The sequence below is a fragment of the Haemaphysalis longicornis genome, unplaced genomic scaffold (genome assembly GCF_048455015.1).
Source record: "Haemaphysalis longicornis isolate Haplotype H1 unplaced genomic scaffold, Haemaphysalis longicornis Haplotype H1 scaffold_3, whole genome shotgun sequence".
Classification (NCBI taxonomy): domain Eukaryota; kingdom Metazoa; phylum Arthropoda; class Arachnida; order Ixodida; family Ixodidae; genus Haemaphysalis; species Haemaphysalis longicornis.
The window spans coordinates 105897555-105915012 of record NW_027526335.1 but is presented as its reverse complement, the minus strand read 5'-3'; the positions used below and the strand labels follow the sequence as shown (position 1 = coordinate 105915012).

Here is a 17458-nt window from a genome sequence, read left to right as displayed (position 1 = left end):
GTTTTCATGTGCGGTTTCAATGGATTCCATTCCATACTGGCGTCAAGGGCAATGAGACCGCTGATCAGATGGCACGGAATGCGCTGTCATTGGCTCGATTGTTAAAGTCTCCGCCAATCACTGGAACGACTTCGGGTGAACAGTAGTCGAACATTTCAGGTCCTTGGGAGATTCCTATTATAAGCCTTGCGTCACAAAGCGACTTACGAGATCGGAGACAGCCTCTGCTGCACTGCAGTCGAACGGACTCAGCGACGATCAAAGCATGGCTATACAGGGTGAGCCTCGTGCGATCGCCTCTGCGTTCATCATGTTCAGCGATAGCGGATGTACATCACTATGTAATGTGTTGCCCAGAGGATGATGCCGAACGGACCGCAATGTTCTCAGCTGCATGAAATTCGGCAAGCCCACACAACACTCTGAACCACATCGTCTTTCCAAGGGGACATTGGATGCTGCGCAGAGACGTGTCGCGCCTTCTACTAAGCTTCCTTCAAGAGATAGAACTGGCAGACTTGGGGTGAAAGGACCCTAACATTGGCTAATTAGGATGAGCTCCGGTGGAGCGATTGCCGGCATTTCCAGCTAGGCTAACCCCGCCTGACCCCACACCACCACTACCATCACCACCACCACAGCCAAAATTCATGTTAAAAGACACAGAAATGAAAGGGGGGAAAATACGCAGGTGAAGAGTATCAGTTGTTAATAAGTATCGCCAAGCTTTCGCCTTCACATCACGTAAACAGACCTAAGGGCCCCTAGCACCACCACAGCCAAAATTCATGTTAAAAGACACAGAAATGAAAGGGGGGAAAATACGCAGGTGAAGAGTATCAGTTGTTAATAAGTATCGCCAAGCTTTCGCCTTCACATCACGTAAACAGACCTAAGGGCCCCTAGGAAATTTTCTATCGAAAAGCGGACGGAGGGTTTTGATAACATCAAGCAGCAATTATTTTGAATGGGGCGCGTTTCTATCACCCGCTTTCGTTTTTGCCAGTCGGTCTTAGTCACGTGATTGCATTGTCTGCCACCGACTTCAACACTTCGCCGAAAGTCCTACTTAGGAGGACACATTTCCAACAAAAAGCTCATATGAACGCCTTAAATACACAAGAAGAAATGAACTTTGTAGTGAAATACAGATTTCCCAAATAAAATTGTGATAAAGTAAAGTAGTTCTGTTTGCTTGTCCCCAGTAGCCACCAGTGCAGCAGTGGAGCGAGAAAACGCACGAAAAAATGCACCACGTCCTAGTCGCGCCTCAATAAAGCGCGCTGCCCTGGACCAGTTACGTCACGTCAATAATCAGTGATAGCATGATTCGCATTTTAAAGGGCTTGAACTCTGCCTCCAAATGTTATCATCACGTTACGTGGGCGTCGCTGGAGCTCGTGCCTTCCGAGTTCCGCTTAACATCAGGCCTTCTGGAATAGCACATCTGGTCAGTTCAGTTTTCGGCCGCAAAAATGGTTTGACAGACCTCATGTTTCTTGATTAAACTTACACAAGGTTTTCGAGGGTAGTTTGTTAGGGCAAAGCGTGCACTACGATACCCTACACGTTACACGTTCTAATGCGTCAATTAGGCAGTCACGTGCTAGGTTCAATACCCAACAGGAATACTCCAGTTTAGGATAATTGTTTTGTAAAGAATTACTTGATATTGAAAGCTAACGTAAAACCTAACGTTGCAGGTAGCGCAGTGTGCCGTTTAAATTGCATATGATATAATTTACGTGCTTCTCCGAACGTGTGGTATTTGTTATCTGTAGACTTAAATATATTAACGTTGCTGTTTCGCAAACACAGTTGTTTTGATTGCTGTATAAAAAAATCCCGTGAAAATTATAACATCGGTAGGTTCCCATAGTATCAATGCAGGCATGAGAACACCCAATAAACGGATGAAAACTTACACGAAGGTTTGGCATTCTCTTACACAAGTCCAAAACTCTCCGTGTACCCAAAACATTGAGCTCAACTGCTCGTCTGAAAGAACAGCAACAAGTCATAATTTTGCCCATAAAACATCTGAATAATTTTGCGGAAAACGTACGTATAAGCTAAACACAGACTATACAGCACAAACCACGACAATGTAAAAAACTGATATATACCGTATAAGGCAGCTCACAACACGCATTCTGCAATTGCGGCACAACACAATTCATGTCGAACACGTTGGAAGCCATGATTGTTTTAGCTTCGGTGTGTCTGGCCTCATGCTTAAGTGCAGTGTGCTTTAGTGTGCCTGCACTTGCTAAGTGATAATGAACCAACCATTCAGTCTTGTTCGCGAACTGCTGTTAAATTGGCTCTCTTTATTGCATTCACCTGATTTGCTGATCTTTGACGCATTTTGTAAAACGTATTTGTTAAATTAAACCCTGTTTCATTCCATCGTTTACGATTACACCTGTTTTTTATGCATATAGTCTTCTATGCCTTGTAACGCCTTCCTGGGCCTCTGTTACTCAGAACACTGTCCAAATGCTTCTGGGAAAAATAAATAGGGAACAAAAAGTGCCTAAGTACCTAGAACTAAGCCACTGCGTAATACTTACTTAAGGGGCTCGTGAAAAGTGACCGTGGCAGCTGAGTGAAAGACAACGGAGACTTCCGCAGTTAAAGTGGCATGGTCGGTAGCATTCAATCCCAGGTTGGGCTGCGTCAGTTCACCTGCCACCGCCTTCACTTTCGCAAGGGCACCCGGCTGCTCTTGCCTGAGGCGCTCAAACACCTGGACGAAAACAAATGGGTGTATAAATACGTTGTTAACGTCAATACGTGGGCTTCTCTATCATGAACAAAAAAAAACAAAGTTGTTTTGTATCGACCTAAAGTGTTTAATTTCAAACTCAAGGTGTTGATTCTTAAATGTAAAAGTTTGTTTGTGCCAGTTTACCTTATTGAAATAGACTGAGAGTGGTTTAAAAATACTGGTTCAAAGGCACTTCATTATGTCTAAAGCTTGTGTACTGTCTGCAAGCTTGTCCTTGGGCTTTAGGTAAATGTTTTTGGAAGATCATGAGTACCGCTTCAACAGCCCTGTTTGAAAAGACAGAGGTAGCAAAAAAAAACAGGCGATCACTGGAAAGGACAAATGTTCAGATTGTCCTCTTTGTGGAGTCTCAAAGAAAATAACTAGCATTTTCAGTATCCATAGGGAGGTACTGAGTCCAGTATTATAGCGCACATGCCTGAAATTGATGCGAACAACATCACATGGTGTCAGAAAGGGGTCAATAAAGTTATTCACAATTGTATTTTGGGCCGTTGACCTTTATCAAGGTACCCCGAAGCACCCTCTGTCGCTCTGTGGAGCCGATGGAGCCCCGCAGAGCACAGCTCGAGTAACCGTTCGTTAATAACATCGACCTAATTATCACAAATCAAATCAGCGTGCACATCTACCGGCCTCACTAAAGCTTCTTGTAACACCGTGAAAGGTAGACCCGCAAAAGTTCCGAAAGGGCGCAGGCTTAATCTCGCGTATTGATAATCAACGGCAAACTATTTTTTGTCACTATTGAATACGTTAATTAGTACGTTGGGTAGTTTCTCATGGCAAAACATCATGGTTATGCTGCTTCTGAATGCTTCCCTTGGGCGGCAGAGAGCCAATCAGCGGCATACTCTACACAGGCATGCTGTGAAAAGCGGCGCCCATTCCTTGTGACGAGAAAAAGGATCACACTATTATTGAAAAGTTAAACCTGTACCAACACGATACTGTGTAACACGTAAAAGCTTGTAGCAGCAACGTTATTTTAGCTAGACGTGCTGGCATCGGTGGAAGTCTCCGATGGTGAGAACTTAGCAGATGAAAGGTCGGTGGCGCTTTTCTTACCAGAACTGCATAAAAAAATCTGTCCAGTAGCAAGTGTCCTTGTTCTGTGACGGGTTAACAACGAGCAATCATGGTGGGATTTCAAAACAAAGAAAGAAGATAAGAAACAGTTTGGAGAGAAACTGGAAACTTTCTTCTGGACGTAAAACAATGTATTGGGCCCCGATGCTGTTTACCACGTAAACTAATTTTTCCACTGCGCTATGTCATGTATAAAATGCGTTTGAGAAATATTTAAGCCTAAAAAGCATAACGCAAGGACTGCTCAGTTTAAACGATGTGTGAATTCACAATGCTTCAAGTTCCGCCTCGAACTTTTTTGCATGTGCTTAAAGGGAATATTTTACCAATTTGCGGCAGCAAACCAACTATAAACTGTCCAAATCACGCCCTACAAGTTGAAAGCACTTCTATGTACTCAAACCGCGATCCCATAAAGCTCCTTGATATGAAGGTTGCCGGCCGTAACTGTCCGATTGATTGGAGGAGCAGTCGGCCGTTAAAACTCATAGCATGGTCCATTTAATGTGGACTTTCCTTGTGAGGTAATGAAGTAATGTTGGAAACGCACAGCCGGTAGCCTGGGGCTTTGAAAGTCGTGTCACAAGGTTTCTGTTCAGATGTTCAAAGCAAAGCGCAACCTATCAAACTTCCTGAAAACCATTCTGAAGTGATGTTTAGAGCGGAAGACGACATTTAGCGGCTACTTTTGAACATGTTTTATTTATTTTTGTCTCTATTGCAATATACCTTTATCTCTGAACCTCCTTGTAAAAGAGCGCGTTAATTTTGGTGGTATGTAGACACCGTAGATTTATAGTAATGAACCTAGAGGAAACAGATTCGTCAGAAGACACCATTTCTTACATTTTTTTTCTTTCCGCAGCAATAAAACGTACAATTCGCAGAGATGTTTTTTAAACTAACAAAGCTATACTTGAAACCACCGTTACATTCATGTACATATCAGCAATCAGATGTGTGTAAATTTTTATTTTCCTATTCGACGAATACCTGCAGCACCAGCCGAAGGCGTTATACCAGGGGCTTACAGGTCCGAGGGAACGAATGTTTATTTGAAGAGCAACGAACAGTATGACAAAAAATTGCATTGTCTAGAATTCCAGTCCTGGCACGGTATTCCCTCTTGTTGAAACAATTATTATTACAAAGTGTACCATACTACGATCTCTGTACTCAACTTTTTATTCTATTTTTACCATAATATATTATATATGAACATTTAAGTCACAATTTTATTGGTGCAACAAAAGCAGCTTTCAATTAAACTCTTTTTGTAGTAGTACACCTTTCCCACCATCCTTACAGTCTATGGGTGTACCTTTATACATTTTTCTGTATTTTTGTTAGCTTGTCACTGACAATTGGTTGCTGAAGATCCCGGACCGCTTTGTGGTGTTTTAAAGTGGTCGAACGCATGTCAAATAGGTAATTTTTTAAGTCACTGGTGGGAACAGTTGAACTAACGCTGGATGAAATTTAGCACGCTTGCAGCTTTTCCAACCCCGCAGTGACCATGTGCATTTCATCGACAGATCCTCACCAATAAAACACTCAAGTCGTTCTAGATGTCAGTGTAGTTACTGGAACACAAGTTATGTAATATGTACACTCGACCTTTTTTGAAAAAAAAAACAACCATTCAGCACTAGAATTCAACAACATTTTAGAGGTTCGACACTGCTCATCAATGCACACCAAGATATTTTAAAACTCGGAAGTGCCGTGCACACTCCTAATATCCCGATAGACGAAACGATCATCCGCACAAGTCGGATCAGTGATGCAATACGGAAACAAAAACGTCATTGGTATAAATTGAAAACAATAATGGGCCTAAAATAGGGCACTGTGGTACACCTGATGTAACGTCAACAAAATCAGATTTTGCGTCCAAAGCAACACACTGGCGACACTGCAAACAATTTATTATCCATAGAAATGTTTATTCCAAATGATTTTCTTCGCTTTACAAAAAAGAAGTGCAGACTAACCCAAATCGAAAGCTTTTCAAAAATCAATCAATAGTCATTCTGCCCGCCTACGTCACTATTAGATGATAAAATTCAGTAAGCTGCCAGGTACCAGGCAGTTCTTTGCGAAATCTATGCTGACTGTCTACTAGTATTTTGTTCTCTGTCATGTGTCATATTATATCCTAAATACGGTGTGCTCAAGTAGTTTTCATAAGGTCGACGTGAGTGAAATTAGTGGGTAAAGAGCAGCTTCCTTTTTCAAACCCAATTTGTGGGTCTGAACGTGTGCACCCTTTCAGACATCTGGAAAGACCGCAGTGCATAAAGACTACAAAAATATCAGGTAATGGCACGCGAAAATAGGATTAGCATAATGTCTGTAAAGACCCAGAAAAATGCCGTCATGTACGGTTGCTTCTGTTTCATGGGGACTTTAGACACGCGAAGGTACACAACTTTAACTTGGCACATAACTTTCGTCCCTCTTTGAGGATAATAGAGCGAGAATATGCATTTACGAAAACCGCTTTCTCTATACGTTTGGAGAACACTACTATTAAAATTGATTTCATTATTGCCTACAGTGTCCGACTAGCTATGTTTTAGGTAGCGTCACAACATTTTAAGGTTTGTTTTCTCTCTGTTCCTTTGTCAGTTATGCAGCGCCCCTCCTCGCTTCTAATGGAAGCTTGATATTCATGTGCGAGGCCATTTAATCTGCCAGTGATTTTTTTGTCTTTGTTTTTAAGAGCTATTGTACTAGCCACTGGCCTTTAATTAACTTTTAAAATCTGCGAAATTCCCCAGGGCTTCTTAGGGACTAACACCACAAGAATGGATACTTGATGTAAACATTTCTATAAGTTCCGTCACTTCGTTTTTAAATGCACGCCATAAACTTGGATGTTGATGGAGGCGAAAAGCGATAACGCCCGTGTGTTCGAGATTTCGGCGCACGTTAGAGATCTCCTGGCGGTAAAATTTAACCCGGAGCCCTCCACTACGACGCGCCTCATCGTCTGTGCAGCGTTGCCAAATTAAAGCTCATAATTGGTCAACCTAATCAATAAACCTGGATATTAGGGGCAAGGCCAATGATTAGAAAGCGACTGTGACATTGCAGCGTAATCGTCTTTTATCGAAAAGAAACCTGTCTCGTCGATTTGTTCTTTACCTTGTTCTTTTCCGACTTGATAATCACAACGACACCGAGGGAAGTCTCTACACCCATAACTATTCAGCGAAGCGACAACGCACGGGGTGATACAGAACTCCACGTGTATAGTGTGGGGGACAAGCCCCTTTAATGGGGCGAGGAGGCCCTTTAATGGGGCGAGGAGGCGCTAGCGACGTCCTCCTCCTTGGTGGGGCGAGGGCGATCATCGCGCGCCTCCCTCCTCTCCCTACGAGGTGACGGGGGATGCGCGCAGGAGACTCCCGGGGAGACCGCCCTTGGGATGCGCCGCGATCGCACGGTACGTAAATGCCCTTCGGCCACTTCTGGACGTTTCTTGCATTGGCCGTTGTTTCCCACTTCCGTGGGTCACGGCACCCACCGTGTCGATTAGCGCATGCCTCGATTTGCGTCAGTGCGTTTATCTGGGATGCCCGGCGAGTCTCCGCGGGCATATTCCACTTCTTGGTGGGTTGCCCCCGCGTCCGCGATGTGACGGCTTGCGCCGTCTGAGGTCAGCGGACAAGCGCCGATGCCGCCCGATCGAGTCCAGCGGCTTGAAATGTGTAGCGGCCACAGAGAGCCCCCTTCCCCTATGTCAGCGAGCGTTGCGGCCGGCCAACGCCGGCGGACGCTAACTGCTGCCCGACTACGGGCTGTGCACACGCTGACGGCTGTATGCCCCAGTGGCTAGGTGCGTAGTGCAGTGTAGTGTTTGTATCGTGGTTTTCCGCGTAATAAACTCCTGTACTATGAAATATCTCGCTTCCCGGTGAAGTGATTGAAAACGTACACTCGCGGCGAGAGTCGTGGCTCGCTCTCGAACCCGTTGTGGGCATAGTCTCTCGGCAGGGCAGTTCGGTGCTGCGCGAGAGCAGTAAGAATAACGACGGCGCGTTATTCCATTACTGTTATTCTATTCCTTATTCCTTAATGGCAAGTATTAAGGGTAAGGATAAGATAATGCCCACAATAGCATGACGTCATTCCGGGTTGGCTAATTCCGATACTGCAGAGCCCAGAACTACTGACAATGTTCTTCATCTCCCTGTTAACGTGACTGCCTGTTTGCACGTTCACGCTTCATCGTTGAAAGCAAATCCGGCCGGCTAAAGTTGCAGCAAGAAGGAAGACTCCACCGAAAACCTCGGGAAAAGTTTTTAACGAGCGTGTGGTGGCTTTTTTGTAAGAGGCCCATAAGTATAAAAAATTATGCTTTGATGAAACGCAAACAAAGAGGTAGAACCAGTGCATGTCATTAAAACACGCATGTATATCTTCCAGCACCCGTGGCTGTGACTTTAAGTACTTGAAAGAAGGTTTCCAGAACCAAAACGAAAGCTATTTCCAAGCGCAACATTCTTTTAAAGAACGGGGTTCAATAAATATTTCAAGTAACAAACCTCGTCACGACAGAGCAACTCTGTGTCGACGTAGGGACAGAAAATTAAAACAAGCATTGGTCACTCATGTATATTCAAGCGGTGTGTAAGTTCGGAAAGAAAGAATATTTACGCAAAGACGAAAAAATTAAATTTAACAATGGGTTTTTAGAAAACACAGCCTCACGCATCCTTTAGTGTATTTAGATTACCTTCAGCTAATCGAGCAAAATTCTTCACCAAAACACAAAATCTACCACACGTCAGTCTAATATCTGCGTACTTTACCTTACACCGGAGCATCGCTTCAATCCTAGTGTCGGGTGCCTCTCCTTTCTTCTCTCGTACGAGAAGGTAGACCCGCTTCACACCAGGACAAGAGCGCAACAGTTTTTCCACCAGGACCTGAAATGTGTAAGGCTCTGATTAGCTAGGCATATGTCCCTAATTTGTGGATTTTAACTGGGCAAATGAAAAAAAGAAGCTTGTACGACTAAATTTATTTCGAAAAATCGTACGCAGTACCAAGCAATGATAAAGCTCAATTGGGAAAACTTCAAAGCATCGGATCCATTTATGTGTTACGAAAATTGGCAAAAGAGGCAAATGTTAGCAGAAACACCCGTTTTAACTTACGGAATTGGGAATCACTTGAACATCGTAGAACTGTATTTCGCCTAAAATTATTTCATAAAGTTTACTTTCCACGGAATGGTATGCCACGCGAAACGTATGTTTTCTCGCACAGATCGTATAACGTTGCTGAGATAGAGTGCAAATCTAGTGCTTTCCTTGACTTATTTTCACTAAAACCTAAAATGTGTCAGTGAGATAAATTACCTTTTTTTGGTATTCGTATATCATTGCAGTAACACATTTTTGTCTAGCGTTACGTCACTCGAAGGCCTAAACTAGCAATGTGATGTGCTTGCTGTAGCAAGAGTTTTGTTTCCTCAAATCACCTGACAAATGCGCTCAATATTCTGTAATTGTTTCTTGTAATATAAGAATTGTATTTTTGCAGCCTGGCAGCACGCACCCTTTTTCAACTATCGTACAAATGCTATCTTTTTAAGGAGTGTGTCTCAGGGCTTTCGGAAATGAATATATGCTCTTTTTGTAGCTCTGTCGTTATTTGCACCTTCAATTCCAGCTTGTGTATAGTACTAGTGAGTGCCTTTTTTTAATTATCGTACTATTCCAGTATTTTCATGTGGCATCTCTTAGGCTTTTTGGAATGTATATATGCGGTTTTTTACTTCTTTCCTGGCTTGTTAGTACGTATTTGTTGTGATTGTCTTTTTTTGCATCCCCCCACTGTAATGCCGCAAGGCGCTGTCGGTACTCAATAAATAGTAAGAATGAAATAAATGTTTATATCACAGAAAATAGCAGCACAAACACTGAGACACTGAAATCCGTTTCAGTGTCTCAGTGGCTAAGGCGTTGTACTGCTCGCCATAATTACCGTGGTACCTTATCCTGTCCTCCATAACATTTTTATGGAATCAAAAAAAGAAAGAAGGCGTCCATCTTCCTAGATTTCGAAGCACGTTAAAGATCCCAAAACAAATAATTGTTTCGGTATGGCCTAATTCATGCATTGGCCTCGGCTACGATACTCCTCAACGACCTGTTCTATCTTCCGCACGTAAAATTGCAATTGTTCTTTCATCTAAAAATGCGAAGCAAACAACGCCGTGCCACTTCATAAGAAACACACTGGTCCCAACAGAAAGGTTCTTACTCTTGGTCAGTCGTGGACGTTTTTCCTTGTGCTATACTGAACTTGGAGAAAGAGCATTCGTAAGAGTTGTTCCACGACCGACAATACGGTAGGATGATTACCAGCGTTTATTTGGTGGCATATTCAGTACGAAAACTAGTTTGTTTATAAATGATTGCTGTGTTCCTACCATATTTGGTAATATTTATATCAACAAACTAAACTAATTGGTTCATAAATGATGGTGTGTTCTCGTTTAGTTGGTTGCTTGAGTGATGTTAATGCCCAAATTTTTGTGCTTTCTATTTTGTTGGACTTTTTGTTCATATCGTACTACTTGTAATTATGCCCTTCCTGTTTGGGTCATTCAATGAACCCGCAGTATTCCGTCAATAAATACACAGGAAGACCACATTCTATGCATTCCATCCCTATCGCAACAATACAAAAACCTGCGTATTTTATTGAATTTTCGCTTTTTCTCGGCTTGCCTGTGACCGACCAGTGAGCGGCATAATGAGAGCGTGTGCCTGTCTGCCGGTAAATGGTCATTTATTTCTCTAGGTGGAAGGAAACAGCTTGGTGTGCGACGAAGTTTCACTTTGTGGTACTTCGAATAAATTAGCGACTCGGCACAAATAATACGTCGTTCAGTGCCGGCAAATTGACGCAAACGAAACGTTCGTGCTACAACGAGTTTAAAGATGTTAAAAAGAGCGCTATCGTCATTGCTCTGCGTGTTCATAATTCGAGACGTAGTGGCCTCCATGAGAGGATCGCAAATTATAGTAACATGACACAAACAATGTGGTATGGCTTGAAGGTAAAAGTAGAAACTACCAACGGTTTAAATCACGTTTGGAATTGATTTCTGCTGCACATTTTTTCACGCATGCAACATAATTACTTGAATGCAACTTGTTCTCAACTTTTTTTTAATTAGTTCAACCGCGATTGCTGATGTACGTTATGGCGATTTCAGTAAGAGGTTTCTTTTAGGAAGCCTCGCATGTGTATTCAGGACATTTTCGTTGAAGGTGTAGCGAGTTATTTATTGGTTTCTTTGACGCAGTTCAGTTGTGTTGTCATAACATGTCGAGCTATGCTTCAGCCTAAAAGTCGGCACACGATCGCAGAACATTTTTCCATTTGTTCGGAGCCCTTGGGGAGTTTTAATTGACTGTCAAACGTTCTAACACACAAGTTGGCTTGTCGCAACACCGCGCCTCGCACAAGGACAAACACGACAGGAATGATGGTCTATACATAGGTTCGTGTCCAATTGCCCGCTCCCACGTATGACAGGAATAACGATGATCGACCGACCGAGCTTTAGCGGGATGCGTGTTTCCAAACGCTTCGCTGCACAGCACCGCGACGTGTATGATGCCATTTAACGCGCTATGTTAGTGTGAAACGGCTAAAAAGGCCGTTCGGCCTCTGTGGGCTCTTGCCTACAAGAACTGCACTACGTGACTGATAGAAAATGACAACTTGCGAGCAGACATCGACGTGAAACGTTCTGTACACCAGGGTTGTCTCCTCAGCCCTCTATTATCTAGTGTGTACATAGACGCTCCGTGCCCGAGCATCATCAACAATAATAAAATTAGCGGATATGAACAGTATTAGAATGAAGTCAAACTGCTCGCCTAGGCTGATGGTATCGCCGTTGTTTGTGCGATCAAAGATAGCGTTTCGGAAAAAACAGGCTGAGGAAACAGTGAAGCAATTACGTGAGGTCACAGGTAGTGTTGTGAATTGTGGAAAGTGCGTGGGATTTCGGCACGGTGAATGGCCAGCAACGCCAGAGATTCTTGCTAATGTAACCTGGGTCACCAACCCGATAAGCAACTTGCGAACTTCGCTGTATTATTATCGCGAAAGTGAGCCTGACTGGCGCGGGCAGGTGCAAGCTCTCAGAGAGCGGGCAGAAAAAATAAAAATAACTAGTTGTTGGCGAGAGCCATCACTTGTGATATTTTCCCCTGAAAAAACTTTGGTTCATGATGCAAGTACTGCATTGCTCCCGTTTGAATGTCCACAAGCTACATCACGTATTTGCTGCTTTTTGTCTGAGGTCCACTTGGGAGAGGAGCGGTAGAACAAATTTGTTTCGGCAAATACATGATGGTGACTTAGAGCTGACACGCCTGTTTGGACAGCAGCCTGTAAATCATTTTTTGTTTTCAAAATGTAGATTACCCTTTTCTGGGCCCTTTAATGCAGGTTCGGCTAATGCAGTGTTTGCAAGAAATTGTGGTTGCTTCAAGTTGCATGCCAGACGGGATTTGTGGACATTTTAGAGAAAGTGTTTGTCATTCTGATTTTCGCTTGCCCGTTTTTTGGTGAAAAGACGCACGCGATGTGGTCTTCCCCATTCAACTGTATAGAGCTTTATACAGCGCTGGTCCAGGACTATATGTGTTGAAACGACTGATGCGAATGGGAGTGTCACCCGGCGCAAAGTCAACCTTGTTCAAACGCCACACTGGTACGCTTTTAGTCCCACTTGGGTGAAAGAGAGGGGGCTGCGCCTTGGGGAACGGACTGCTCCACTTGTAAACAACCCAAACCATTGAAGCTGGATATTAGAGCCTCATCTGCGACTGATATATGCGAGAAATTGGCTATTGGGCAACTGAATGATCGGCAAAAAGAAGTCTCGCGGGGCCCGCTGGCAACAGTTAATGTCAGCGGTGCTTCCTGCAGACGTTCGTGATTTCGGGTGGCTGCGGGGCTGGAGGGCCCTGCCGACGTGTGACCGCCTTGCAGCATTTCGTGTGGTTCGCTCTGCCCGGTGCCCGCAATGCGGACGCACTGAGACGCTAGAGCATGCTCTTTTTGAGTGTCGTGTGGCCGCCACATTCTGGGTTTTACTCAGCAGAATGTTTGAGCTTAGGCTGGGAGCCGACACGAAATAGAAAGACCCATTTGTCAGCTTTCTGCTGTGTGTGGGTGCCTTTGTTGTGTGGCGCCAGCGAGGTGTAGCCACCTTGCAGGCACGACCACAGCGTGCCGTGTATCCCCGGTTGTGGCGTGTTCGGAAAATGGCCATAGAGCATCTGCAGTATGAGCTGGTGGCGCTGGGTGAAGAATCTTTCCTCGTGCGTTGGTCTACTCACTTTATCAAGGTTGCCAACAACACCGTGCAATGGTGTGTCGTGCTTATTAATAAGGTGAAACTTGCGTGCTGAAGGGAGTTGTATGTTTGAGGCCAAGGCGCAGTTTAGGCAGCCTGGCTGAGCATGCATCTCTGTACGAACATAGAACGGATGTGTGTGAACTGTTGTGGTTTTTATGTTCACTCCCACGCGTGAACTATGGTGTCTGAGTCTCGTGCCACGGACATTATTGTAAAGGACCTTCGGTGCGGTGTACTAGTTGTTTTGTGAACTTGTGTGATCTTCACTTTCTTTCCTCTGTGGCACATTGCGTAAATCCTGTGCTCTGTCGACCCGTGTAGTAGCTAACTACAGCGGGTCCTAGCTGTAACTTGTGTTTAATAAATTCTCTTTGTTTTTCTGCATTGTTGGGCAGCAGTGTCCCTGCGGGATGTCCTCGAAAGGACGATTCGCAAAAAGTTTACACTCCGCCCACACGGCATACATTTTTTATGTCTGGACAGGGATGACAGGGTACCATTTGACAGTGTTATGTTGTTGGGTGTCCACAGTATTTGGATCTCGCGCATGGCCTGGCTCTATTGTGATTTAGACGAGTGACCAACAGAACTGTGTATTCGGGAATGTTTCTAGCAGTTCGTCGAAATTCACAGAGCGAAGAACCGCACCTGAGTGGCTGTCAGAGATTGAACCCCTGACTGAGCTTATGAAATTTTGAAATGCAACGTCGGCCCATGATAGCTGGCGGCATTACTGTCGATTTTAATGCGTAACATTCTGTGATGGGTACCCCCGCCAGCCAGGACCATGTAACGCCGTGCATATGAAAACACTGAAAATGAGCAAATATGTAATGCTTTGCAATTCCGCAAAAATACATAATTTGTGATGGTAATCGTTATAATAATGTAAAGGACGATAATTGGTAACTATAAAAAATAAACATTTAAAAAATGGTCTGGCAAATCAAAAATATGCATCTTATACATGCCCTTCAAAAAACACACTAAACTTTAAACACGCGGGCAAGAGCATTGAAGCTGTGAATAAAAAATAGCGAAAACAGGCCAACCCGGCACTATGCGTTGCATCTGCGGAAAAGTACATAATTGTGGATGTAAAGGCACTTAAGCGATATAATGGTATAAATCTAAATTATTGAAAAAAGGCACAAAAAACTCAAAGACAATAAATTAACTCAACATCCTTGGCTACGCATAGCCAAATGTGGCTGTAAAAAGCTCACACTATATACAACCGGCATAGGAAGGCAACGCATTCGAAGACAATTCTCTGAATTTGTGCAGATATTGTAGCGTTAGCTGCACTGGCCGAGGTTGAGCAGTTTCGCGTGGCTCCTGAATAGCCGTGCTGCGCATGCGCGCGGAGCAGTGACGTCACACGGCGCACAGAACGTTGCTCGCTGCCCGGCGTCTCACCCCACGCGCCCAGCGTCTTCACCGACCTCCGTTCCGCACGTGGCGGCCCGATCCACTTGATGATCATGCGAGGGGTGGCCCGGTGTGTGTGCAACCGATGGATCGTGCATCGCAACACCGGCGCGTGCCTGTGGAACCAGCTTAGCTCTGGGGCGATTGGTGACGCTGCGCCGGAGCCGCTTGATAAATATACATGTGTCACATAATGCGTATACCGTGTGTGTGTGTGTGTGTCATTGAAGCAGCAGTGAGCATGATAATCAAGCTAATCCTAGACAACCAGGAAAGCTAAGAATAACCAGCTGAACTTTAGCTCACATTAACTGGTATATCCTGGCATAGCCAAGCTAATCCACTGCTATTTTTTTTATTTTCCAGTGTACCTGGTGTTCTCTTACTGTCGAAGACTCGCAATAATAAAAAAAGGCCTAATTGAGTAATTGAGCCATAATTCTCGGTGCCGACGCTGACGGCCTGGCTCCGAACACCCGCGTGTGCCAGCTTTATTTTTTTGTATCAAAAATGTTTTGCAAGATAAATCCTACGCATACTTTTAATAATGGTGATTTGATACATTTTAGGTTGCTTTAGGCTCAGGGCTCTGCCTGTAGCCATTTTTAATTAACGTTCTGCATCACGCTAAGTTACATCACACATGGTTGGGGGGAGAGGGGGGGGGGGGGCGCTGTGGAGCGAAGCGTGGCAAAATACGCTCCTCATGATAGGGAGAAAACCGACGTGATGCGATAGCTCTTTCCTTCTCTTTGGGTGGCTGATCAATGTCACTCGACAAGTACACCTTGGCTCAGTGTTGGTACCCAAGCACAGAACTGTGTGCATACACAGTTTGCCTGTTCCAGTGCATGCGGGTGACCCTTTAGTAATCACCGCTGGATGCGTGCGATCTTGGGCTCCGTTAATGTATAGCGGTCCCGCTACGTGTGCTGTGTACTAACGCATTCGCAGCAGCTAGTGCGGATAAACTTCTGTTCTTGTCATGACGCAAAAGCTACTGCTACAAGCTTAAAAGATGTACACGACGAGACGGCTTGTCTAGACTCGAGGTGTGTTAAGGGGTGTAGGTATTGTCAAGGAAAGAAACTGTCCGAGGCTCTCACGGGAAAAATTCTGGGCCACGAGCCGGCTTTTGAGTGCATTCTTCTGTGTTTTGTTATATGAGACCTAAATGGTGAGAAAGCTGCAGCTCGCATTGACTTCAAGGCCGGTCACAGCCCTCTGCGTATGCTGCGCGCCGTGCACAAGAAGGACGTTACTTTTCAAAACTTCACGGAGTCCTGACACAGACCGTACGCCTTAATGCAAGGGCCATTTATATTTGTGTGGCGCAGAATAAGTTGTTGCTACACCCGCCAAGCGCAAACGTTTCGGTGACGGACAGAACGGATTTGAGAACTGAACACACGAGGGTTGTACGAGAAACGCCGAGCCAAAGGGAAGCTGTTTGCACACTACTACTGTGTGCGTGCAACCTAATTAAGAAGACCCGGCGGAAGAACCAAAAGAGCAGCAGTCTAATGAATGCAGTCGCCTTCAAAACAGTGCAATACCGGTGAAACATATTCACGGTGGGTTACAGTTCACAATTCCGGAGGCTGGTCTAGGACTAAATCGGAGAATACATGTAACGTGAACACGCGCTAAAAAAAAAACAACTTCGGTCACCATGTTTTAGCGTCGGAAAGTACGTTTTTTTTTTGTTTTGTTTTACAAAATTATGGCTATAAATGATGCCGGTAGTGCAAAGAGCTTCCACGTACCTTCCCGATGAATCCAGTGCCTCCGGTGAGAAAAACCACTTTGTCCTGGTAGAACTGTGCGATCTGGGAGCCGCCATTCGCTTCGTCAACCATAGGCGATGATGGGCCCTGTTGCGACAGCTGCCCGATTTTTTCCATGGCGGTCTCTCGTCCCGTCACTGCAACACACGAGTAACCGTGACAGGCACCTCACCCACGCTGCACATATATGTTGCAGTAGGTTATTGTTCGATACGAAGATAAGCGACGACCATGCTGCAGGATAATGCCTCGCTCAGCTTATTCTGGCTGCCTGAGGTTCTATTCAATGCCGCCTGCATGGCATTTTTGTAGCAACGCCCAGTTTGGGCACTCACGTACACGTCATGCGGCCGGCGGATCTGCAGTCAGTTGTGCCCACGATGGGCGCTCGTGGAAAGGTGAAACAATGCGGAATGCACGAAGAGGTTAAGCGGAGAGCGGCCATTCAACTATTTCTAACTGAGGGGCTGGAAGCGCCGGCGCAGCTCGACACGTTGAAGTGTTTCCCTTTCCGTCTTTCGCGCTCTTTTAGGCGGCCATTACATGTTTTGTTTTGTTTCGTTTTTTTGCTACGGGCGCACGCGGAAGGTGCGCCAGCACGGGTTGCCACACGTGTCAACCCCCCCTTTCCATCTTGCAACAGCAAGGAAAAAGCGGTTATTCAACCCACGACTGGCTTCATAAATAGCGACCTGCCATGACTCGATGGCTACAAACGCAGCGCTAGTCCTGGTTACAACAGGACTAGCGCTGCGTTTGTAGCCATCGAGTCATGGACTAAACGAACGCGATATAGACTATCTACCACTCTCCTACCGCTCTTCTCTTCCCCCTTCTCTCTTCCTATCCTTTGAAGCCCCAATCCCCTTCCCTGGACTGGGTCGTATGAGGGTGAACTTCCCGTTGAGTTCAACAATATCCCCAGGCCTTTTCTCTTCCCTCCTTTGTTAATAAATC

General features: G+C 44.9%; 1 protein-coding gene across 1 annotated transcript in view; it reads right to left on the bottom strand.

Annotated features, from left to right (window-relative positions):
• Positions 1-17005, bottom strand: part of LOC144174984 (fatty acyl-CoA reductase 1-like) — a 37655-nt gene extending 20650 nt beyond the window's left edge. The window contains exons 1-5 of the mRNA XM_077703989.1: positions 16841-17005; positions 16481-16638; positions 8701-8817; positions 2574-2749; positions 1926-1998 (exon numbers count right to left, since the gene is read on the bottom strand). Coding sequence (XP_077560115.1) covers positions 1926-1998; positions 2574-2749; positions 8701-8817; positions 16481-16638; positions 16841-16946 — 630 coding nt within the window. The 5' untranslated portion in view covers positions 16947-17005. The remainder of the gene's footprint in view (positions 1-1925; positions 1999-2573; positions 2750-8700; positions 8818-16480; positions 16639-16840) is intronic.
• Positions 17006-17458: the final 453 nt, after the last annotated feature.